The sequence below is a fragment of the Microcebus murinus genome, chromosome 14 (assembly GCF_040939455.1).
Source record: "Microcebus murinus isolate Inina chromosome 14, M.murinus_Inina_mat1.0, whole genome shotgun sequence".
Taxonomy (NCBI): Eukaryota; Metazoa; Chordata; class Mammalia; order Primates; family Cheirogaleidae; genus Microcebus; species Microcebus murinus.
In genome coordinates this window covers 45,369,462-45,394,548 of record NC_134117.1, presented here as the reverse complement: position 1 = coordinate 45,394,548, position 25,087 = coordinate 45,369,462, and the positions used below count along the sequence as shown (strand labels likewise).

The 25,087-nt window shown below is 36.8% G+C and overlaps 1 protein-coding gene across 1 annotated transcript in view; it reads left to right on the top strand.

Moving 5' to 3' along the window:
* Positions 1-203: 203 nt before the first annotated feature.
* TMEM26 (transmembrane protein 26) overlaps positions 204-25,087 on the top strand; it is a 41,953-nt gene continuing 17,069 nt past the window's right edge. Inside the window, exons 1-4 of the mRNA XM_012762754.3 lie at positions 204-917; positions 17,575-17,653; positions 22,071-22,184; positions 24,393-24,613. Of these exons, the coding sequence (XP_012618208.1) occupies positions 727-917; positions 17,575-17,653; positions 22,071-22,184; positions 24,393-24,613 (605 nt within the window). The 5' untranslated portion in view covers positions 204-726. The remainder of the gene's footprint in view (positions 918-17,574; positions 17,654-22,070; positions 22,185-24,392; positions 24,614-25,087) is intronic.

Here is a 25,087-nt window from a genome sequence, read left to right as displayed (position 1 = left end):
TGTCCAAGCAGTGAACGTGAGCAGGGCCACCCCCCAGGCGAGGGGAGAGATGCACGAAGCTCTCAGAGAGCCCAGGGTGATGGATGACTTCTGCTCCTGGGACATTTCAGTTCTTCAAACTGGGCAGGACCCGGGAGTTTCTCAAACTGCTTGGACAGCGGATTCTTTGGCTCTCCTGCATTCCAGCTTCGAGTCACCGTAAGAGCGTGTTCCTGTAAAATGTGTGAGTGAATTAAAGTACTTCGCTGGAAAAGTAAGGAGGAGGTGCCAGAGCCACGCCCCCCCTCAGTCTTTCTGGCTATGCAGCACCTTGACCTTCAGTCCACCCCCCTCCTCCGTCCAGCCCCTGGAGTGGGGAAGTTCTCGTGGGCCCCTTGGAGGCCCGGAGGCGGGGAGAGAGGACAGGAATAAAGACTGGCCCCCAGAATTGGAAGGGGGATGGGTGGCGCTGGAGAATAACGCCCGGGATCCGGGGCAGCCGCAGCCCGGGACTCCCGGGAAAGCCCAGCAGTCTAGAAAAGCTGGATTTGGATTCTCCGCGCTTGGAAGAGTTCTCAGGAAGTTTGAGGGGAGGGGCGAGCCGCGCTCCCCGGTTCTACCCGCGTCGGGCGCGGGAGGGTGAGAAGGGACCACCGCAGCATCAGGTCTCCGTGCTGTCACGTTCCCGCCCTCGGGCGGGCTCCTGGTGCTCCCGCCCGGGTCCGGGGGCAGAGCGCACAGGCCGGGATGGAGGGACTGGTCCTGCTCAACGCCTTGGCCACGCGGCTGCTTTTCGTGCTGCACTCCCTGGTCGGGGTCTGGAGGGTGACCGAGGTGAAGAAGGAGCCCTGGTACTGGCTGCTCGCGCTGCTCAACCTCTTGCTCTTCCTGGAGACTGTGCTCACCCTCAAGTTCAAGAGCGGCAGAGGCTACAAATGGTGAGAGTGCCCCGGGAAAGGGAGGGCGCACGGGGGGACTCAGGGTATCGTCCCCCGTGGCACTCGCGGGCAGCCCTAGAGCCCATCTGCCCGAAACCTGCTGCTTCTTTAACTGGAATTCGGCCCCCCTTTGTCCTCGCTGGCGCTTGGAAGGCGCGCGCGATGCTGGTGCGTCCCTTAGGCACATCGCGGGTACCCAGTGCGACACTAGGAAGGCTCCAGCCCTGAGCGCAGGCGAGCTGCATTTAGCCTCAGGTTTGGAAACTTGGAAGATGAGAAAAAAGAAGGGAGGCACTTAATTGCTTTGCAGACTGTGTCCCCAAATAGGGAAATTTTGGAGCAAGGAGGTTGCCACGTGCGATGCTTTCTGAATGTGGGGTGTGAGGGTGTGCGCGGGTTACCGTGTGTGCGTGCAGGTGTGGGAATGCCCTTCACTGGGCATCGGGGACCTTTGGGAGAGCTGAGCGCACCGGCACCCTCCCAGGGCGAGAAGCCCCTCGCTGCGCGTCGGTGGTTTCAGCCGCTTCCCTTCCTTCCAGCCCGTGCAGTCCAGAGCTCTCTGGCGCAGGGCATCTAAGGGCGTCGGGGTTTGGTGATTTTGGGGCTTGGCTAATGGCCAGCCTATCTTGCCAGGAATGGATGGCAATGCTGGTAGAGTGACCAAGCAAGTAGTGGCTCAGTCTTAACCTCAACGTGCAAGAAGTACAGGCTCTGCGTGGCACTCTATTTCCTCTCCCAAAAGACTTGAATGGAAATGAAAGAATTGAGAAACGGATTTTCTTGTGATTTACAAAGAGCCTCCCCCAACCCATCCCTTCACTCTCAGTACATTTCAATCCAAACTTCTCCAAGTTTAGGCCTCTTCTTGTATTAAATTTTTTTTAAAGGGCTATGTTTTCATATATGTCAATACTTCAAAAAATACCTAATTCTATGGAAAAGGAGAAAATAGTATTAGCCAATTTAAGAATTTAAGAACACCATACACCATGGCGTTGTAGTTAGTCATCATATTGGGGGGGGGACCCGCTAGGGTTTTACATATTAAACTACAAAAGGCTGTGTATTTCTTGACAGCCTATAGAAGAAAATGTGTTGATTCTGAAGATGATGTGAATCTTGCTTAAATTTTCCACTGCTGAAAAATTTCTAGAAGTATCAAAGCCCAGATTATTCAAGAACAACTCTAATTTAACACAGTGAGGATTGGAATGTTACCACACACACACACACCCACACAAACACACACACCGCCTCTTCACAACAATTTATTAAGCATGAGACATTTGAGGTACTTTCCAGTGTGCCTTTTGAAAATCTCAAAGAAAAATGGTGTTCCCTTCCCAAATAAGCTTCAGGGTTAAAGAAACAAAAGGGGAGAAAAGTGTTTGTTCACTCAGCAGGTCATATAACACTGATTTAGTTTTTGCTGAGTAGCTTGAATACATGAGGGTAGAAATATCTTTGGGAACAGGAGGATGAAGTCTTAGGCTGGAAACTGTTCTAGGTAACCAGCCATCAGACCTTCTGGGAGAAATGTCAACCTCAGAAGAGAGGGCTGCTCAGCGGAACCTGAAATAACCCCTTTCCCACTCCAAGAGTAGACTGGAGCCTGTCACTTGCTGTAAGTCAAAACCTCCAGTTGTATAGAAATACTATAGCCAGTGGATCTTTCCCTTCTTGTCTATATCATCGCTGCTGATTATGACTGACATAATTGACAACCAAGAGAGGAAAAGTGATTGGGGCAAAAATGGGTGATGATCAATGAGTTGGGTTAAATAGGGAAGTGGAGATATACTAGTGTTTAGAGTATGAGCCTCAAAATCAGACAGATAATGGGGTAAAATCTGGGCTTTCCTACTTACTTGCTATGAGACCTTTAGCAAGCTACTTATGTCTCTCTGCCTCAGTTTCTCCTCTGTAAAATACTTGTATGTTGTTGGAGAATTGTATGGGATAATATATGTTGATGGTCAATGAATAAAAAAATGGTCCTCTCTAGAGCTTAAAGTTTTCATTTTCCTCTTACTAAAAAATATTCTTATATCAACTAGACACATTTTATGTCTGCACAAGCCAAATAATTTACTTGAATAACTAGCCAATAAACCATTGACTCAGAGAAAAAAAATAGAATAAAATTCTCATTTTTATTTCAGAAGAACAGATTCATGATATATATTGTACATTATAACCTTAATTCAAGAAAAAATCTTGCTGATTCAACATCTAGACTAATATTCAAAAATAAGCAAAGAAAAAAGTTGATAGATTTGGCTTATTATAAGATTTCGCCACCACATGTACTCACCAGCAAATTGGTATTAACTGATCAACACCTAAGTGGACATATAGGAATAACAATTATCGGTTGTTGGGCAGGTGGGGGGAGGAGGGGATGGGTATATACATACACAATGAGTGCAGTGCGCACCATCTAGAGGATGGACACACTTGAAACTCGGATTTGAGGGGGGAGGGAGGGCAAAGGCAATATACGTAACCTTAACATTTGTACCCCTATAATATGCTGGAAAACAAAAGATTTCACATCAAATGAGTCTTTGTAAATGGTCTAAATAGAAATATGGTTAGCAATGCCTTCTTCTACTGATTTTGCCAAATACACCTGAGTCTACAAATATGGTCATCTGTGTGGTGGGCAACCTCCACATACCATTCTGTCATAAGTTTGAGAAAAAATGTCAGAAGAGGGACTGCCAAGAAATTTAGGAAATGATCCTTAAAATAACATGGTAACAATGAAAAAGAGTTTGATTTGGGGCACATTTCATTTTGCGGTTCAAGTTTTCTGAGTACAGGAAGGCATAATTTTTTGTTATTTTTGACAGTTAAGAAAAATTTTTCATCAGAAAATCTAGGCTGATGGAATCAAATAGAGATAAAGTAAATATTAGGGTAACATCATACCTCTATATAGAAAAATATTAACAAATATTGATCTATATGTATTAATCGATCTATAGAGATATAGATATATAGGTAAAGCTTCAACCCATTGGTTTTACATTTTGGAACCTACCCTATAGAACATGAACAAAAATATTATCATGAACAATGTATGTAACAACATGAACAAAAATATTAATTTCCATCTTGTTAGTCAAAAATAAAGCTGAGAAAAACTTGATCATCTAACAAAGGAATATTTGAAAACTTGTGAAATAGTCATACCATAAGACTATTTTACTGGTATTAAAAATAATGAGCTAGATTTTAACTAATGACCTAGAGGATTGTCCATGATATATTTTCAGGAGACTGAAGTTACAGAGTTATGTATTATGGTTCATTTTTTTAAAAAATGTACTTGTAAAAAAATTACCCATTGTATCAATTGAAAGCATTCTTCTTACAAGTTGAAGAAGTAGAAGGAGGAAGAGAGAAGGAGAGGGGGAAGAGAAGAGAAACCCTCCTATACCAAAAATAAATAATGATGAATAGAATAGAATAGAATAGAATAGAATAGAATAGAATAGAATAACACCTGAATGGTGGACTAAAATATGAAACATAAGAGTTGAAAATTTTCTTTTTCTTGAACATCAGATCCGTGAACTTCCTTTGGGCTACTGTGACCTACTTTGAATATTGTTCTTTTTACTAAAATTTATACCAGGACCCAAACAAATAAAATCTACATAAATCATGGAACAATAAGCAGAGCTATAGAGGAAAATGTGAACTAAATGTTTTGAAAAGTATCAAACATATTACATTTATCCAAGAAATGTTTCTTTAGCTATCCTTTGGAGAGGAAAAATGGAACCAGAGTTGCTGAGCTCAGCTGTCCGGGGGCAAGCAGTGTTACGTCAACGTTACTAACTTGCCAGTTGGAGAGGTTTAATTTGTTGGAATCCTATAGGATAGAGTGATGAGCCAACGACACATCCCTTGTTAAGTTCAATCAATGTGTGCTAGTGGAATTTGCTCTTTTTTTCACCCAATATTTATTTCACCTTCAAATTTAATTACATTTCTATTGTAGAAGATGGAAATTAGTATCACTTAGCTCAATTTTTTGTTGATTTGATTTTCTGTTGTCTGGGCAACAATCCAATGGATCTGTGAATTACCATTTAGGTAAAACCAAATAGAATGCAATATTTCAGTTGTTTTCCAGCCAATAGTGATAAAATATTCCTCAGGGATAGAAAAAATTACCAAGAATGTGACAAGTTTGAAGCTTGTTCACTTGAAAGCAGGCAGCATCTAAAAATCAGTAGAAAAGTTTAAACTGAATTAACTGGCAAAAGTACAAAATGTTAAGCACTGAGCTTTCTCCACCATACTTTTAAAAAAGTACAAGGGAAATATAATTTTTGAGTTAGCAGGTAATAACTCATCAATTGGGTCACCTTTCTTTGTTTTCTCTTTTCATTTTCCATTCTTAAGTTCAACCAGACAACTGTTTGTTGAATTGCTTAGCATGGTACCATGCTAGACGCTTTGTGACCAGGTGTGAGAAACAGAAAAGAAACACACCTGATATTTTTAAGTAAAAGAGAGCATTTTAGTGAAGTGCTCGAATGTGTGAGAATCAGAGTAATTATGACTAGTTAGCATTCCCTATGTTCCTGGAACATTTCCTGTGTTCTAGGCTCTTCCAAGTGTTCTACACAGATTGTCTCATTTGATCCTGACAACAGCTGTAATTATTTTTCTGTTTCTGTGTTTTCTCCCATGTTGAGATGAGGGAACCGAGGCACAGAACTGTTAGATCATCCCACTCAGAATCGTTTAGTTGTCAGCTGGGAGAGAGAGAAGTCAAGAGCGCAAGTTACCACTCTTAGCATTCATTCTACCAACGCAGAGGAGAAAGGATGTAACGCAGTTTACTGGATGGAGGAGAGGAAACTACAGCGTTTGAGCTGGAGCAGGAAAAGTGGGGAAGCTCTGCTCTGGGAGAGACGAGTGCATAGGCCACGTACATACAGACACTTCTGAGTGGGTAGGTGAGTGTAGGGAACTTCAAACAGATTTCTCTGGAGGAAGCACGGAGCCTTCTCATTCCACATTCAACAACAATGTATGGGACGTCCACTGAATTGTGTTAGGCCAAATATTGACAATATGGAAGTGAATAAAAGCCAAAATTCTGCCCTGAAAAACTTTACATTTTAATCGAGGGGCTCAGAAAATAAACAGAGAAGTAATTAAACAAGTGAACATATAAGTAATAATAAGCAAGCAGACAAACGAGTGATCAGAACTGTGAAAGTCTAAGTGGCGCGGATTATAGAGCAAGGAAATGTACAGGGGAAGGTTCCACTGGGACCAGAGAGGTCTGGTGGGGACGTGATATTTGAGCTGGGGCCTTGGAGAAGAGAAAAAGCCAGGCATGGGAAGAGTACTCCAAGGGGAAGAAAAAAGCCAGAGACAGAGACAATCTTCCTGTGTTTGGGACATTTCTCACATATCCCTAAATGACTGAAAAATACCAACTTTCTTTTCTTCTCTCCCCTGTCCCTTCCCGTTCCTGTGTCCTCTGAGTCTAGGTGAAAAATTCATACTAATATTTTTTTAACTTTATTGTATCTCATTTTCAATGCTGTGTATTTGAAATCATCTGTACGACTCAGAACTGAAGACTGGAAAGGAATCAGAAGAGATTCTGTTCTAAATTGATCTCAAATTTAAACCAATTTTGTAAAAAAAAAAAATCCAGTGAAATCTATTTGATTATTCAATTGCATTTGGAAAATTCACAGGGATATTAAAAACTTGGACTTGACAATATATACTGTATGAAGTCTGATCTTGATTTACAAGTTTTGAACAATACAGGAGAAATTTGTATGATGTAATTCTGTGGTACGTGATAATATGTACTTTCCCCCACTAAAAATGTTTATGAAAATGCCAGAGAGAAAATTGGGAAACAAGAACACTTTCCCACCCTCCCCCGTGATCTTTTTAGACCCTCGAGAGGGTAAGATGGAGAGATTAGGAAGGAGACCCTGTGACTTCCATCTGGTCAACTTGAGCACTAGAAATTCTCCCAGAAGATATACTATCTCTCCCCCTTTTCACACTTGCTGTCCAGATTTCCTGACATCTCTCCTTAGCTTTTTAGTTATTCTAGTAACACTTTTCACTGTGCATTGGATTTATCAGCCCTGCCTACACTGTGTATCTGGAGTATTATAATATAACACAAAACATACTTCATTTTATTGTGTTTTGTTTTATTACACTTCGCAGAAATTGTGTTTTTGACAAATTGAAGGGCTGAATCAACCCCGAGTAGAGCAAGTCTCAGTGCCATTTTTCCAACAGCATGTGCTCACTTTGTGTCTACAGGTCAGCATTTTTAGCAATAAAGTATTTTTTAATTAAGGTATATACATTGTTTTTAGGCATATGCTATTTATTGCATGCTTAATACAGTATAGTATAAATATAACATTTATATGCACCGAGAAATCAAAAAAATTTGTGTGGCTCACTTTATTGCAATGGTCTGAAAGTGTGTCCACAATATCTCTAAGGTATGCCTATGTTATCATCTTCCCATATGTTTGTGGGTATGTGTTTTTTATATCCTGAGCTGTGAGCACAGTGCAAAAGGATGACTTAAATCCGCATCCTTTTTGGAAGCACACATTGAATGTTACCAGCAATTGACTTTGTTTTTGGTAATCCAAAGCATAGTTTAGGAAGAAGAGTCATCTCTTTAAATTAGTACTATGCTTCATTCCCAAGAAGAAGTCATAATTTTTTCTTTTATTTCACAATGGACTTGGGATCAATGTAATAATTATGTTCACATTTAGATTGGGACTTCCAAGAAGTGGACCCATTGAATGGTAACCATGCTTTCTTTATGAGTATGTTCAACTGAGACATTTAGAACTGAAAATTAAGGTTACTAATGTTTTTCAGCTCCTTGTGCTTGACTGAGAGAAAACAAAGAACAAATTAGTATGGGCAGCTCCCATGAGTCAGTATCAATATATCTCTACTTTTAAATTTTATGCATTTCTCTTTCTCATGGCAGTGACATTATTATGCATACAGCATCAGGACAAATCTGAATAGCTTAGCTTTTTTTTTCAACAATGAAAAATTCACATGCACATCAACATTTATCCTCCCCATGTGCCTGTCATTCAGTATTCAGCAAGTTCATACGAAATATTGGTATCTGGACAGTCAAGCCTACAGATGTATAAATTGTTTTGTTAAAGAAAACTAATGTTTCTGTTCTTCTTTTTAAAAAAACGATTTTTAAATATAGGTACCATAAAAAGCACTTTTTTTGAAAGATGCAAAATAATGTTAAGGACATAAGGATTGTTAATATAAAATGCCAGAGTAGGCACTGATTTTGTTACTTTTCTCTGAAGCTAAACTACAGGGTGTCCCAAAAGTCTGTATATGAAGGAAAAATTTTGTAATGAATATTTTGTAATAAAGGTAATTTAGCTACAATTTCCCTATGTATAGTGACTTTTGGGATTCCCTGTATTGCCCATAGTTGTTTAAGGAAGGGCATTATATTTTCTCTTTGGTTTGTCTGACTGGCCTCAAAGAGATAGATAATGTACAGCTGATTTAATGTTAACTACTTATCAGAATAAGAATTGGTAATCCTTAAGAAAATAAAGAATGTCTCTTCACATCAATGACGATACCAGCCCTGTTGGGGTCCTGTGGCATTCTTTTGCTTTCTTTTTTTTATTTTGGCATATTATGGGGGTACAGATTTTAAGGTTTCAATAAATGCCCATTTCCCCTCCTCCCCCCACAAGTCTGAGTCTACATCATGACCATCCCCCAGATGGTGCACATCTCACTCATTATGTATGTATATACCCGCCCCCCTCCCCCTCCCACCTGCCCAATACCCTATTACTGCAGTACCTATGTGACCACTTAGGTGCTGTTCAGTTAATCCCAATTTGCTGGTGAGTATATGTGATGCTTGTTTTTCCATTCTTGGGAAACTTCACTTAATAGTACGGGTTCCAGCTCTAACCAGGAAAATATAAGATGTGCTATGTCACCATTGTTTCTTAGAGCTGAATGGTACTCCATGGTATAGATATACCACATTTTATTAATTCATTCTTGGATTGATGGGCACTTGGGCTGTTTCCACAGCCTTGCAATTATGAATTGTGCTGCTATAAACATTCGAATGCAGGTGTCTTTTTTGTAGAGTGTCATTGGATCTTTTGGGTAGATGCCCAGCAATGGGATTGCTGGATCAAATGGTAGATTCACTTGTATTGCTTTAAGGTATCTCCATATTGCTTTTGCCCACATTGAGCCTCCTGTCCCCTACACGTGTTTTAATCCACCTGGAGTAGTCTAATACACTGGCTGTTCCATTCTTAGTCTGTTAATGATAGTGATAGGGATGGTGATGAAGATGATGATGACGGTGACGATAATGGAGGTGGTGACAGTTATCAATTACTGAGCATTGACAATGCTACAGGCCTGCTTTACACCCATTATCTCATACAATCCTTGTCATGACCCTATGAATTCATTTCCATTTTTATCACCGTTTTAGGATGAGGGCACTGGTGAACAGAAAGACTACATCATTTACCTAAGGTCACAACTAATAGTAACAAATCGTGAAACAATTCCTAGCATCTGGTGAGCACTCACAATTATTGAGCCAGGCATTTGCATTGCCAGCATCACCTAGTTTGGTCCTCACAGTAATCCTCTGGTTGTGCCTTATGCTCCTACCTGCAGATGGGGAAGCCAAGGCTTAGGGGCTCGGAGGGGGATTCCCCTTCCTGGCATTGAAACCTTGGTCATCCTGTATTGAGTCTCCATCAGCCTCTTGGTTATGCTTTGCATTCAAAGGATTTGCCTGTGGACAATACCACTACACAATTTTTAGGGGCAAGGATTTTCTGTAGTGAAGAAAGGGTCAAAGTTTTGTTGTTGCCATTTTTTGTGTTTTTTTGTTTTGTTTTGTTTTGTTTTTTAATTAAGGCAGGTAAATTTCAGGTGACCTGCTAATGGAAGGTTGGCATGATCTTGTTTAGAACATTATGTAGGAAAATTCATACTAGACATCTTTGTAAAACCGAAACTGAATGTAAAAGAAAAAAATACAGGGAAAAAAATTCTAGGCTGTCTTCACTTTTGATCCCAAAGCGAAGGACCATCCTCTTCTACAGAACAGAAGTAAATACAGCCATCTTTGTATAAAGTTAAACTAAAGCATTACATAAATGACATTCATAATGCATTTTCTCTTCTTAGAAAGCATCAAAATCCCCGTAGTCAGCATCAATTTAAGTTCATTTATTCAGTAAACAAGAATTTATTTACTGGATGCTGTGATGGTGTTCTTCAAAGAATGTAAAATATATAGAATTATATGAGAACAATATAAAACAACAATTTGAGAACCAAATGTTTTTTCACAAATTATGTCCAAAAGTTCAGAAAGGCAGCAGAATCAAGATACAATCAGTAAAATAGGCTTGTTAGACACGGAAAATTTCTGAGGTAAATGATTTCTGGGGTACTAGTGGTTATACAAGAGTGAAGAGAACAGAGATGGGCTTTTGGGGTTGAAAGAATATCATAATGGTGATACCAAGGGTTTCAGATGGAACCAATTCATTTGGGAGATGTCATGGTTTTCTTTGCCTCTGAAATATTTTATAAGAAAAATAGTATGTATATCCTAAAATTGATTCATATTTTGTCCCTATAAATAGTTCAGGGACAAACTAAACTAAAACATACTGCTGAAGTTTGCATGTGAACACCTTCAGTTGTAATAAAACTTGCATTTGCTTTAGACATATTGTTGGGAAATTTTAGATTAAGAGAGGTATATAGAGTACTAATTTTGCTACCAGTTTATATCATTATATGGGAATATGACTTTATTTTTTAAAAACCGGCAAAAACAAACAATGAAAACTGTAATTAAGAGTCACCTTCAGAAATGTCTCCCCTTTACAAAACCTAAATATAGGCATTCTTCAAGGGCTTTGGACGTATAAAGAAAGAATGATTCCATTGCAGTGCATGTTCCCAACCCATTTGAAATTCCTCCCTGTCTCTTCTGTTAATTATTTGTCTGCTCTCACTTAAGATCACTGAAAAAATAAACCTTATCATTTGATCTTGGCACCTACTGAAACATACCTACTTTATATTCAATTTTCCATTTCTTTAGAAATTCTCAGGAGCTTATGGCCAATGAGTTGTTGTCTCCCTTGCTGGTGGGCAGGTATACGCAAAGACATCCGGGAGGGGAGGTGGTAGTGAGAGGCATGCTAGTTCACACAGTAAATGGGTGGTGGCTGGGGTTGGACTCATTACTTCCCAGACACTCAGAGACTGTGTGCTCTGATCACAGAAAGGTAGATGAAGCACTGAGGTTGTCATATGGGCCACCATACTTCCCCTGCACACCAATAGAAAGCCCTTGCTGAGCAGCCTAGATGGAAATCATATATGTTAAGGCCACATAGAGAAACCAGTCTACATGTAAGAAGGACAGGCCATCCTTAAATTGTTATAGGGGGTTTAGGAGTTCATGAAAGGGCATTTGACCTAATTTCCTGATTTCCAATAAACCCATTATTTGTACAAGGGTGCCAGAAATTTTATTGAGGACACTGAAGTCAGTTTAACATGGGATTTTGAAACTTGGATCTAGTATCTTTATAACCCCTCTGTGTTTTTGTAGAGTAGAACTTACTGAGAAATGGAATATAAATAAAATCTGGATTCACACTGAAGTAATGTTTGAACATTTTTTTGAACATTAATTTTTGCTTCTTTTAAATATTATTCATTTCAGATTTACGTATACCATCAGAAATCAGAAAGAGAAAAATTAAACAGGATAGTCGATAATATTATGGTTAATTTTTCTTTTATATGCTTATTTATGTCATTATATGTTTCTAAAATGAGTAAGTATTACATTTTCAATAGGGAAACAACAGTAATTGCCTTTTTTAGAAAGAGGAAAATGGAATCCTAATTCTAGAGTAATCGTAATTTGAAGTAAATAAAATCCATTGCAGAGCTAAATTGCTAAATGTCATGACATATCATTTTGTGAAAAGCATTAAAATGTGTTGAAATGACAACTTTTTATGATAAATAATATTTTACAAAAATAAAATACAAAAGTATGAAGTGACTTGAAAAATAAAACAATGAATCTAGCTCTTAAGGAGCTCAGAGCAGTGTCTAGCATAGAGCAAGACCTATATATGTCTTTAATTAATAAACAACACAAATGAATTTGTTAATAAACAAATAAATACATAAAAAAATAAAGGAAAAGTTATTTGGGACAGTGCTCCTGCTTGTGTACTATGAAGAGAATTGATAAGTAGTATAAGAGCTATGGAATTAAAAACAAAAAACAAAACTTCTATGGAAAAGAAAGAATACTTTCAGGAAGGCTTTAATTTAGAAAAAAATAACTAAGCAAAGTAATTTGGCATTAAAGTACTAATGATGTACAACTTAGATATTCTGATAGGATGATAGTAATTGGAATTGTATTAATAATAAATCTGACTTTCTAAAGGCAGATAGTTCACTGGTAATAGGTACTATCAATTTTGTAAAAATTTCCCAGTTGGACATATCTTAATGATTTAATCTTATACTTACCTTTTTTAATCATTCTAATATGTTGTTTTTATAAACAATATCCAGAAACCTGATATAAGTTTTTGTTAGTTGGCCAGACCTCTCTATGGTATCAGTTTGCATACAGGGCTCTTGGCATCTACTTATGTGTGATGCCATATGACAAAGATTGAAGAAAAATTATTTGGTAGCTCGTAAGAAAGGGCATACAATTTGATTAATTGCAGAGAAAAAGGTGAGATCAAGCCTGGTTTATTAATTTCTAGACTTCATACTCTCCTTGGTTCCAAAAATGAATTGCACTGACAACACATGATAAAGAATATTTCAAACCCTCAAAATAATAAGTAATGGCCATGATGTCACCCTGAAATATTAAATCTTTCATAGAAGCAGAACATATTAAATTAGTTTCCTTCAGTAAAACTTCCAATAAAAATCAATTTATGGTGATATTTCAAGAAGAGATTTCTAGTTAAACCAGCAACAGAGCATCAAGAAAGTAGAAACTGTAAATCAACTAGGGCCTTATCGAATTACTAAATATTTGTGGGGAGCCCATGAAATGCCAGACAATCTGGAAGTAGTAAAGAGTATACAGTTGGTCTTTCATATTTATGGATTCTGCGTCCATGGATTCAACCAACTATGGATTGAAAATATTTGACAAACAAAAAAGAAACAATGAAAAATAACAATATAATAATAAAAATGATACAAATAAGAATATAGTATAACAATTATTCACATAGTATTTATATTATATTAGGTATTATATGTAATATAGAGATGATTTAAAGTATATGATAAAATGTAGATAGGTTCTACGCAAATACTACATTATTTTATATAAGGGACTTGGGCATATGCAGAGTTTGGTATCCATTGGGGGTCCTGGAACTAATCTCCCATGGATACCAAGGGATGACTGTAAATTATGAGCAGACAGACACAGTTCTTGTGCTTGTAGTATTTAAAATTTCTTGAAGATAACACGTAAATGATACTAAATACACACACACACATATACATGTGCACATATATAATTATAAACATTGAAATTCTATGAAGTAAAAGTGAAGAGGGAAAGCTCATTTAGACTCAAGGGACAAGGAAATTGTCTCTGCAGAAGTCCTATATACCTCAGGTGAACTATGAGAAGGAGATAACCAGGTGAAAAGTATATTATTTTCTAGGGAGATAAATACATGTGTGAAGGCTTGTGTTAGAAAGGCACTTAGTTTTTTTTTTTTTTTTTCCAGAACTGGAAGAAGAATACTGTTATAGGAGCATAGTTGAAAGAGAGGCAAAGCAAACAACAGAGCCCAAGAGGTAGGCAGAGGCCTGATTATGAAGCATCTTGTAGGTCATGATGGCAAATGGCCCATGCAAACCATGGGTGTATGACAGTAATTGCCTTAACACTGATTGTGAACCCAGTCATAATGATGTACTCAGGAGTACATATAACGTCCCTTAATTGAAGGAGTCTTAAATAGGTTAAGTTATGAGAATGATGGCTTAAAAATAAAATTGATTATAAGTTATTTGAAGAAACAGTGTTCTAAACTGTTACACTCTGAGGCCCTTTAAGCATAGGTACCATGGTGTAGCTGCAGAGCTCAGCCGAGGGAAGGCAGCAACTACATTTATTGAGCACCTTGAGAGCATTTATTGAGACAATGTCAGTCTCATGGCACACATTGTCTCATTTAGTTCTCATAACCACCCTAAAAGATAGCATTATTTTCCCCATTTTGCGGGTGAGGACATTGAGTCTCAGAAAAGTTAGTGAATTTCCAAAGATAAATTAATGGAAGAGGTAGTTTTCAAATTTGGGTTTTCTAAATTTGTGAAATTTCTACTAAATCATACTGCAGTGTAATAATTCTTCAAGGGTCACAGCTCAAAGAACTCGCTTTATACTGGGCCTCCTGAAATAAAAGATCCTTGTAGATGCCTGTAGCCTCCATTCTCTTCATTTGTTCAGTCCCTCCTTTATTCATAAATTTATGCATTTAAACACTAAAGCAATTGCCTAATGAGCATTAACTGTAGACTTAGTGAAATACTATGATATCACCGGTGGTGTGGAAAAGATGAAGTAGTAGAAAGACAGAAGGGATAGACAGATATATAAGACAGGGATCTGCCTTCAAGAAACTTATATTAGGAAAGCTAAGTCTTACATGCATATAACTGTGAAACAGCATAGCATGTGTTGGGTCACAAGAGAACTACAGGTCAAGATTAATTCCTGCTGTGCCTTTAAAATACAAGTAGGATATTGATGGATAGACACGTGAAAAAAAGGCATTCCAAAACAAGCTTTCATAATTTGGGGAGATATTTGCTCTAATGTCATTTCACAACCTCTCTCCTCAGATTAACCAAGCTGGGAGAGCATAGGGCACTCACTTTCTGTTCTTACCAAGGACCCAAGGTTAGTTAAACAAGGCTGGGGATTGAGTTGAATATAATTAATTCTTGGACCTTAATATGATTCCTTCTTCCTCCTCTTTTCTTCTTTATGTCAAATAAGTGTAATAAGGAGGTATTGAAGTGAAGGGAACTTTCCAACATATTTTGTTTTCTTTTGTTTTAAATATGCAGTAGGTTGGAATGACTGTGTTACTCAGCTGATAGGATGTGGTAAGGGAAGAGGAAGTGGAAGTGGAGATAAGACCAGATAATGGAGGCTTTGAATATCAGTTTGTGGAGTTTAGATATTCTATTGTAGGCAACACAGAAAAACTTGAATCTTGAAGTTTGTTTATATAACCAGTTTCCTAACTGGAAGAAATACTGTGAAACAGGATAGTATTTCTTTCCAATTATAGAAGTAAATCTTATACATAGAAGATGTTAATGTTTGTTGTTTGTTTTATTTTTAACTTCTTTCAAGAGCTATGATATATTCAGTCTATGCTTTCCCTAGATTATTATTATAACGTATTGTTAGGGGAATTAATCTCAAAATTAATCTCCAGAGTCAACAAAATTATAGTCTAAGCAACATTTGATATGTACAAACAAAAATTTACATATTTCAACTGTCCCTCTGACTAGAATTCACTTCCTTTCCCCATTTCACAAAGGAAATATTCTCTCCTGATGTTTCCTTTGATATGTAAGGTCAAAGAGTTAATTGTTCCTTTTTTTTATGAACATGCTCAACATGGGCTTTTGATATCTCTCTGCAGCTTTGCCATCTTCTGAGTAAGATTTTAATAATACCATGACCCATAACCTTTTGTTTCAAAATTGGTTTTTGCAGGAAATCAAAGGTGGGGGAGTATCTATATTAAATATTGATTTTTTTTAAAAGACCTCTTTTTCTCTTGCCCTTTCTCTCATCCTCTTCCCAGAAATTGAAAAAAGATATTAGTGAAAGGGTTAATAGCCTTTAAAAAATCCATTCTAAAATTATTCTTTTTATTTCAGTTTATTCACTTTTCTCTGCTGGATTATAACAATATAGTTTTGGTAACAATTCATCTCAAATAATTCTACATGTTGAGCAATTAACATTTCTATTTTCTGGGTCATTTTAAACCATCACATTTGTGTATTAAAAGCATTTCAATAAAATTATATTGACTTACAATTTTGACTTTGAGATGTTCTAATAATGCAAGAGTGCAATCTAAAATGAAATCCAATTTGAAAAAAAATGGATTTGAAAAGTATATTATTTTTATCTTATTTCAAATTCTTCAACGACACCTTTTCATCACACAAGGACCCATAATAATACTAATAATATCTACCCATTATTGAGTGCTCACCTCTGCCAGGCACTGCTTTACAGAAAGTGTAATGAAACCCCTGAGAGACAAATGTGATGGCTACGGACTGAAATGTGTCCTCCTCCAGATTCATGTGCTGCAGCCCTAACCCCAAATGTGACAGCATTTGGAGACTAATTTGGTAATTAAGGTTAAAGGAAGTCCTAAAGATGGGGTCCTAATTTAATAAAATAGGTGGCCTTATCAGAGGAGGAAGAGGGTACAGTCTTCCTCCTTATCAGAGGAGGAAGAGGGTACAGTCTTCCTCCTTATCAGAGGAGGAAGAGGGTACAGTCTTCCTCCTTATCAGAGGAGGAAGAGGGTACAGTCTCTGTCTGAGGACACATTGAGAAGGCGCTGCCTAAAGCTTCCAGACCGAGGGCCCTTTCCAGCCCCGGACCATGCTGGCACCCTGATCCTGGACCTCTAGCCTCCAGAACGAGGAGAAAATAACATTTCTGTTCTGTAAGCCACACAGTCCGTGGTATTTGGTATGGCAAGCTGAGTTGACTGATGCAGGGATTGTCCCAATTTTATGGATTAGGAAACAAACTGAAAGGTCAGTGGCAAAACTGGCATTTGAACCTGTGTGTGTCTGACTATAAAAGCCCACTCTTCAGGTTCCCCTCTTGAATTCCAGCCAAAAAATAATGAATATAGATAGCCTTTAAAAAAAAATACCAAGCACTTCAGCTGTTGTTTGTATTTCTCTTTTACAGGTTTAGCAAAGCACACAAAAAACAGGTGGATTGTTCTCATTCTTAGTCCTTATTATCTAATTTTTGTGTTCTAGCATGATATGATTTGAGCTCTCAGAATACTAGGTTAATGTTGAAAAATGCAGCCAATCTTCCTGGAATTGCAGTGTTGAATAAATCCAGGAAGATTTACTACTGCTGTATTTGCTTTTCATAAAACATATTAAATACAAAATATCCAGTGTTGTGCCTGAAACTAATTGGCAGTGTCCCATTAAACCATATTAAAATTAACATCTATTAATTGGATTAGAAATTCAGTGAGAATGACAGCTGCTAATGCCTTTTACAGTTACTTTGTTTCTTTATAATCCATATGGCAGAAATCACATAATGCCTTTTTCTCCATTGAAATAAACAGTTAAGATAAAAAGGTTTGAGTCAATGCGGTCAGAGTATGTGCATTTATTTTTCTTTCTCTCTTTAAAATAATTTTTTTCCTTGGAAAAGCTAAACTATATTTTTTTCTTCCCTCTCTCACAGGTTTTCACCAGCTATATTTTTATATCTGATTAGCATCGTTCCATCATTATGGCTTCTTGAGATGCATCATGAGACCCAGGTACTTCCTTCTGGAAAGTAGGAAATTGAAATATTCGGCAATAAACGACTTCCACAGTATGATCTGATTTATTTCAGAAATGTACTTTTCTAAGGGACTGGAGTCATCAAGCCTTTACTAAATAAGAGGCCATCACCAAAAAAAAAAAAAAAGTGAATCTATGATCTGTCAAAAAACAATAAAAACATTACATTTATTTAAGATTTGACATTACATAATTAATTAGCATTTTGTATTAGAGATCTTGTTACTAAGACTCCCCCACCCACACCCCGCAATATGCTAGAGTTGACATGGGGGTGTGGAAATTTAGTGTTAACCTATGCAGCTTCACTGAGTTTCCATGTTGTGCTAAGAATGGGTGGGCCTCGATAATCTGGCATCCTGTAAAATAACACTTTTAGAAACTCCAAAAACAAACAAACAAAAAAAACCTTTATTTGTCCTTTCTATCTAAATACAATCAAACTTGTAGGTTTAAAATATTTTGTCTTACTTAAAATAGTCTGTCTGAAAATACAGACTGTGCAGATTATCGGAGATTCACTCTTGGGAGTCCCATGTGTCGTCTTAGTGAATAGAAATTCTGTTCTAGAATCTAGAAACTAAGGTTAAAGCAGGGGAGTCATGGGACCCACCAGGGAGAAGGTAGGCTCATACGGATTAGAACACATTGACCTAGAAAATAAATGGTGGCTTCCAGTAAGTCTCTAATTTATACAGAGAGATTTTCAGTTGAGATGCTTCCTACACAGACAACTCTAGTTAGCAGGTTCTAGGCTGAGCTCAGCCATTTACTGTTATTGATGCTCCTATACAACTTTGGAGAGCCCAAGTTAGTAAAGCCCATCAGCCTCCAGCTTGGACTTCACAGTTCAGTTTATAAAACTATGTTACAGAGGAACTGTGGTTATGATATAATAGCATTTTGATACCTTTACTGATAAAATGCTTTAGGCAAGATCCGTGAGAACTTGGCACTATACAGATTTCTTTGCTACGTTTGGGCATTTTATTGCAAGATTAAGCTTCCCATACATTAACATAACCCCATCTGGAAAATGCTCCAAATTTTAGGCACACAGAGGGGAATTTATTAAATAGTTCTGTAGACTATGTTTGAAGAATTCCACAAGCACATATCAATAATGTAGGATGAAAAGAACATTTTTCCTCATAAAATCTCCTGCTAAAAACATTAAAGTCACAAGCTATCTCTATGCTTGTAGCAAAAAGTATTTTGTAACTGTAGGTTGGTTGGTTCAAATTATCATGGCTTTTTAAAACTACACCATAAGGAATTAGGGGACTGTTTCAATCTCTTTACTACTTACCACTTTCAAGAGTGTGGAAATAAGCTCTGGTGATTTGAATCAATTTTTTCCTTCATATCTAATTCTGTGACATGGCTATCATCTACAATAACAATTCATTTCCCCAAATGCATTTATAATATAAATGTGTTGCACAGTTAATTGCTATACAGGTCAAATCCCATTACAACAAATAGCATACAACCTAAAGCTCTCTTTTTAATAAAAAAAGATTTTTGAGCCCTGGGCAGTACTTCTCTAATTTTCATACTACAAAAGAAATTGAACCTTTAGTAATAATGGATTTGACTAGTTTTGACACTGAGAATGAAAATGAATGCCCAGAGATTGAATTGGGCAGGGTGAGCAGAGAAGGAAGTAGAAAAAAGGAAAAGGGACATAAAATATTGGACATGCATTTCAAGAAATAAGAAATGGCAGAATAAAGGGAGTTACAGTAATTCTCTTAGTCTACTCTTTTAGAAAATTTTGGTTATGATAATAATCAATTTTTTTCATATGGTCCCTTGTACTTTCATATACACTTTTTTCATTTATGAACCCAGAAACTCTGTAAGTTAGGCATGGTAAGTACGTTTCTATTTTATAGAAGAGGACCTTGAGGTTAAGTAATTTTCCTAAGGCCACACAACTAATCAACAGCAGTGCTGGGGCTGGGAACCTAATGGACCCTTGTCCATTAAACCACACTGCCTTTCTCAGTTATGTGTGTCATGTTTTAGAGGCATTTGCATCAAAATCATCTGAGTTTTTCACTATAGAAAAGAGTAATTTAATTTCCTTTCACATTTTCCATCTACTCGACATTCTAAATGTTCTAATCTGTGACTTGGCATTAGGAAAACATCCTGACCTATTTCATGAAAACATTTCTCCTAGATGACCAATCTGGTACCTTCATTCCTGAATCCGGCTGGGTCTACATGCATGGAACAAGATGGTTATGACAATGTTTGTGACCTTCGCTCTTAGGTCTGTTTATGAAGTGGCATGATAAAAGTAATGGAAACATTCTGGTCTTAAGGGTGTCACAGCCTGCTTTGACCCAAAGGATTATATATATATATATATATATATATATATATATATATATATATATATATATATTAGACAGAAATTTTGAGACAGAGTCTCACTTTGTTGTCCCGACTAGACTGAGTGTGCTGGCATCAGCCTAGCTCACAGCAACCTCAAACTCCTGGGCTCAAGCAATCCTCCTGCCTCAGCCTCCCAAGTAGCTGGGACTTCAGGCATGCGCCACCATGCCTGGCTAATTTTTTCTATATATATTTTAGTTGGCCAATTAATTTCTTTCTATTTATAATTGGGACAGGATCTTGCTCTTGCTCAGGCTAGTTTCAAACTCCTGACCTCGAGCGATCCGCCTGCCTTGGCCTCCCAGGGTGCTAGGATTATAGGCGTGAGCCACCGTGCTCGGCCCCAAAGGAATATTTTTGATGATAATAAGAGTTTTAAACACATAGCTCATGAAAAAATGACATACTCAGGTCATCTATATGAACTCACCTATACAATGCTGAATGTAAACAACATAACCACAAAAACAGTATAAGTCAGGCAAGGCTTGCAGAGTGAAATCACTTATTCATTGCCATCCCAATGTAGTTGCCACTTAAAAGAAAGTCTCATCAATCTATTAATATAACGAAAAGAATAACAAGAGTAAAGAAGAACTCAGATAAGTCTTAATACCGTAATATGGACTACAAAGCTATTTGCTTCTAAATTATCTTCTACTGTACTAAACAATGGCTATTTTCTTAAATAACAAGATGTTTATGGATTTTTAGTGATATGAATGTCAAAAACATATTAATGTCATAACTTTTAATATACAACCTGCTTTCCTGCCCACAAAGTGGCCAAAATTTATTTCCTATTGACTATTAAGTTCTGAGATAGAGTCCCAAAACTACTCTGCAATGAGAATTTATTGCTTGGCTCAAGATTTAATTTTTTATCTTCATTATCTTTTCTTGGAGCCTTAGCTGCACACATGCACGCACACACACAAATATAAAAACAGCTGTAATTTTGCTCCTAGAGATATGGCATATGGCCATTTTTCTTAATTATTCTAGTCATTTCACCCATAACACTAGTTGTTCGGATGAAAGGTAGAAAAAATAGCTTCTTGGCAGACTTTCCGTTCTACTTTATCAAGTAGCTCATAGAATAATCGATGAAGTATCCAGAATAATTAAGAAAAATATACTTCTTATGGCTTTAATTTTTTAAGTAATTTCTCTCTAAATACAAATGTGTGATTGTGGATGTGTGATAATGGTAGTAATGGTGGTGGTGGTGTGTGCGTGTTTCAAAAAGATGTTAACACTGCAGATGTTTAAAAAATCTCCAACCTTTTTTTTTTAACCAGTTTATAAAATATGCATTGGCTATAGCTACATTTTCAAGTGCCACCCTTTTCCTCTCGTATACTTTTTCCTTCTCTTACTCTACCCCAAATTACCAGCATCTGGCAGATAAAAATCATGCACAGTTCAGTTGCAGAAATTCACATACAAAGTGAAGGAAGAAAACACATCATTTCTTTTAGGTCTATTGTCAAATTTTCCTTAAATCTAAATTAACTTCTGAACTGTCACTAGAATGTATGTTTTAGTGGGTGAACATGCAATGTTTTAAGTTGCTTGACAGACAAGATTGAAAATAGATTATTTACTTTGCAGAATGGTATGTTTTAGATAAAGAGGCTTCTGGATAAGAAACAAACTCTCAAAATATTGTAAATGCTTTGATTAGGATCATAACATGTTTTTATTGCTGTCATTGGTTACTGGTTCATTTTACAATTGTTGCAAGGTTCACAAAAGGAGCGTCAGTTATCAATCTGTAAATTCTATAGCTCTTCACAATGACTCAGAACATTTACATCCTCATAGACCTATGGAAAAATAAGATATATATAGTTGACACTCTTCTCACATTAATTATATAAACTCCACATATTTGTTCATAATCTCTTGGATAGATTGAAGCAATTTTAAACTCTACCTCATTGTGATATTTTTTTGGCATGTTGCCTCTCTTCCAATTCTTAGTATTGCAGTATCCAATCCGAAGAAAACTCACAGAATGCCAGCAGAAAAGAAGACTTCAATCCAACCCTGATGTCCAGTGAACAAACCAATGGGACAGATGATCTCATTAAGACGGTGAGAGCTTTTTCCACCATAATGAAAGGATCTAGCAAATGGTGAGCTTAGTGAGAATAACATACTGTACACCTTACAGCTCATTCTTTCCTGAAGAAATTTCCTAATGGTTTAATTGTTTGGCTCAGTGATTCACAAATAATCATATTTTATATATTATTATTTTATTATGTAAAATAATCATATTTTATATATTATTAAACATCTTGAACATGCATAAGAATATATATTATTAGTAATATATTAATAGACATATTTTATAGTTATTAATAGATATTATGTATTAAACGATATATTTAATTTGCAGCATTAAGGAGCACTTAAGTCAGATAATATGTGCAAAGAGAGACATATACATTTGTGAAGGAATGATATAATGAAAAGATTGAAATCTGACATACACACACACACACACACACAAATACGAATTTAAAAATATTTTAGAGCAGTTTTATGTTTGCAGCTAAATTGAGAGGAAGGTACAGAGATGTTCCATATACCCTGTGACCATGTCAGCCTCCCCATCCATCAACACCCTGTACCAGAGTGGTACATTTGTTAAAAGTTAGAAATCTACATTTCATTTTTGAGAATGCTAATGTAAATGATATTTTGTTTTCAATTTCAAATTCCACTTGTTCTTTGCTAGCATATAAAGAAAGAGATTTCCTTTTGCATATTAACCTTTGATCCTGCAACCTTGCTATAAACGCTTATTAGTTCTAGAAGAAGTTTTTTGGTCAATTCTTTGGAGTTTTCTATAGACAATCATGTCATCCATGAACAAAAATAGTTTTATTTTTTCTGTCCCAGTCAGTATACCTTTTATTTCCTTTTCTTGTGTTATTGAATTAGCTAGGATTTCCACCATACATATTTTTTAGGTGTTTATTAGTAAAATAGAGAAAGTTTCCAGCCCAAATAGAATCACTTCCTTTTTCTTCACATGTCTGATATTTGGCAAACTGATCATGGCCTATTCAAAAATGGTGTAAAGGAGAGACTCAAGGCCAAGAGCCCTATCTTGAAAACATTCTGCGAGGTTTCATGGAATGAACCTTTGATTCTAAATCAAGCTCCAATCACAATTTATCTGCATCTGTTCTGACAAATCACTTAGTCTCTCTATCTCTGAGTTTTTCATCTGACAAATGAAAATATTAATGTTTATCCTACTATTGTGCTTCCTATATGAGTAAATAAGTTGCATGTGAAGTTTCATGGACAAGATATAAAGAAGTGTGCAAACGAAAGGTTATGGATCCTCATCCTTCCATCAGGTTAGCATGGTGCCTTGTCTTTTGCCTGCCCTTTGCTTGTGCATTTGATGTCAGCCAGTAATCAAGAGCGATAAATGGATTTTGCACAAACATAGTTAAGTCACTTGCATAAATTAAGTTAGAATCATTATCCAATTCGCTTAAGACCTAAGTCCTTGTAGTCTTTAAAAGATTGTAACCTATAGGGTCAATAATAGACTTTGAGCCTGATTTAGAAGGTAATTGGGCAAGAGATGTCCAGAATATGTCCAGAATATATGAGTGGGATGTAAATTTTTCTTAGAGAGCAATAATAAGGGCAGAATAAAATTGCTTGCTAGCTTACAGATTATTAAATAATATGTTAAGTATTCAGAATAAAAATAATAACTTTATAGTTATTCTCTTCCTTTACATTTAGGTCTTGGATAAACATTATTACCTTTTTTTATGGTTACATATAATAGAGTTTTAAAGCAATACAAAACAAAGGGAAGATTTGTACCATGCTAAAAATATCTTCAGATCAGTAAATTCAGATATAAAATCTATAAAAGAAAAACTATAGGGGGAGTTTGTGATTTTAATGTGAAATTTATAAAATTTTGCTTTGTGATATACTTTGAGTATAATAAAATGAGACATGATCTTTAAAACCTTGTAAAACTGTTTCTTTAAATATCATATGGTACAATCCCACTAGCCAAGTGTAAGGTTTAAATTACTTGCTAGGTACAGGCAGCCTCATCTTAAGGACCATATTAGCTATTACTTTTTCAGAGTGCTCAGCTGAAAGGAGTGTTACTTTCTTTAGCAAGTGAAGAATAGTTCCTGACAATGACCATCCACAAAAGTTAAACTCTTGATTGAAAGCCATAGTGAAGAAGATATCTCTCTCCAAGGAAGTAGCTCATGATCTTTCTGTCTGTATGACATTTCTGTTTAATAGGCCAAAGTTTTTGTAAGTAACTTATCTACAGTATGTGAGAAAGTTTGGACTTTGGGACTCCATCAGACATTCCTGTTAATGCTAATAATTGGAAGATGGCTTCTACCCATTGGAGGTGGGATCACTCGAGATCAACTCTCTCAACTTCTTCTTATATTTGTGGGGACAGCTGCTGACATACTGGAATTCACAAGTGAGACCCTAGAAGAACAAAATGTGAGGTAAGCAGGCCATGCAATGGAAAGACCTTTTCAAGGACAGGACCATGCATCTGTCTCTTTGTTCTCTCATTTATATTCTGCATGAATAAGGATTTTTAAGATAGCCTGTGTCCAATGTTAGAATCAGAGAATTTGCTGCTATTTAGATACATATGAAAAACCAGCCTGGACTTTATTTTTAAAAAAAATACGTAAAGGAGATGTCTACTAGAAAAAGGGGCACATAATGTTCCTGTGGGTGAGACCAGAAAAGTTCTGCATGTTTGCATGACCACAGGTCAGGTACCCGAAGACTTGGAGTAGAATTACCACCCCCAGCTCCTTTTTATACCATTTCCAGTGTCAAGAGCATAGCCAGTCATAAAATTCTCTTCTAGAGCACAACACAGCTACAATTCCAAGAGAGCACCTAGAGAATACATAGACAAACCTGTCTCCTATTCAGCTGGAGAATTTTCATTCCCTGGTGTAAAT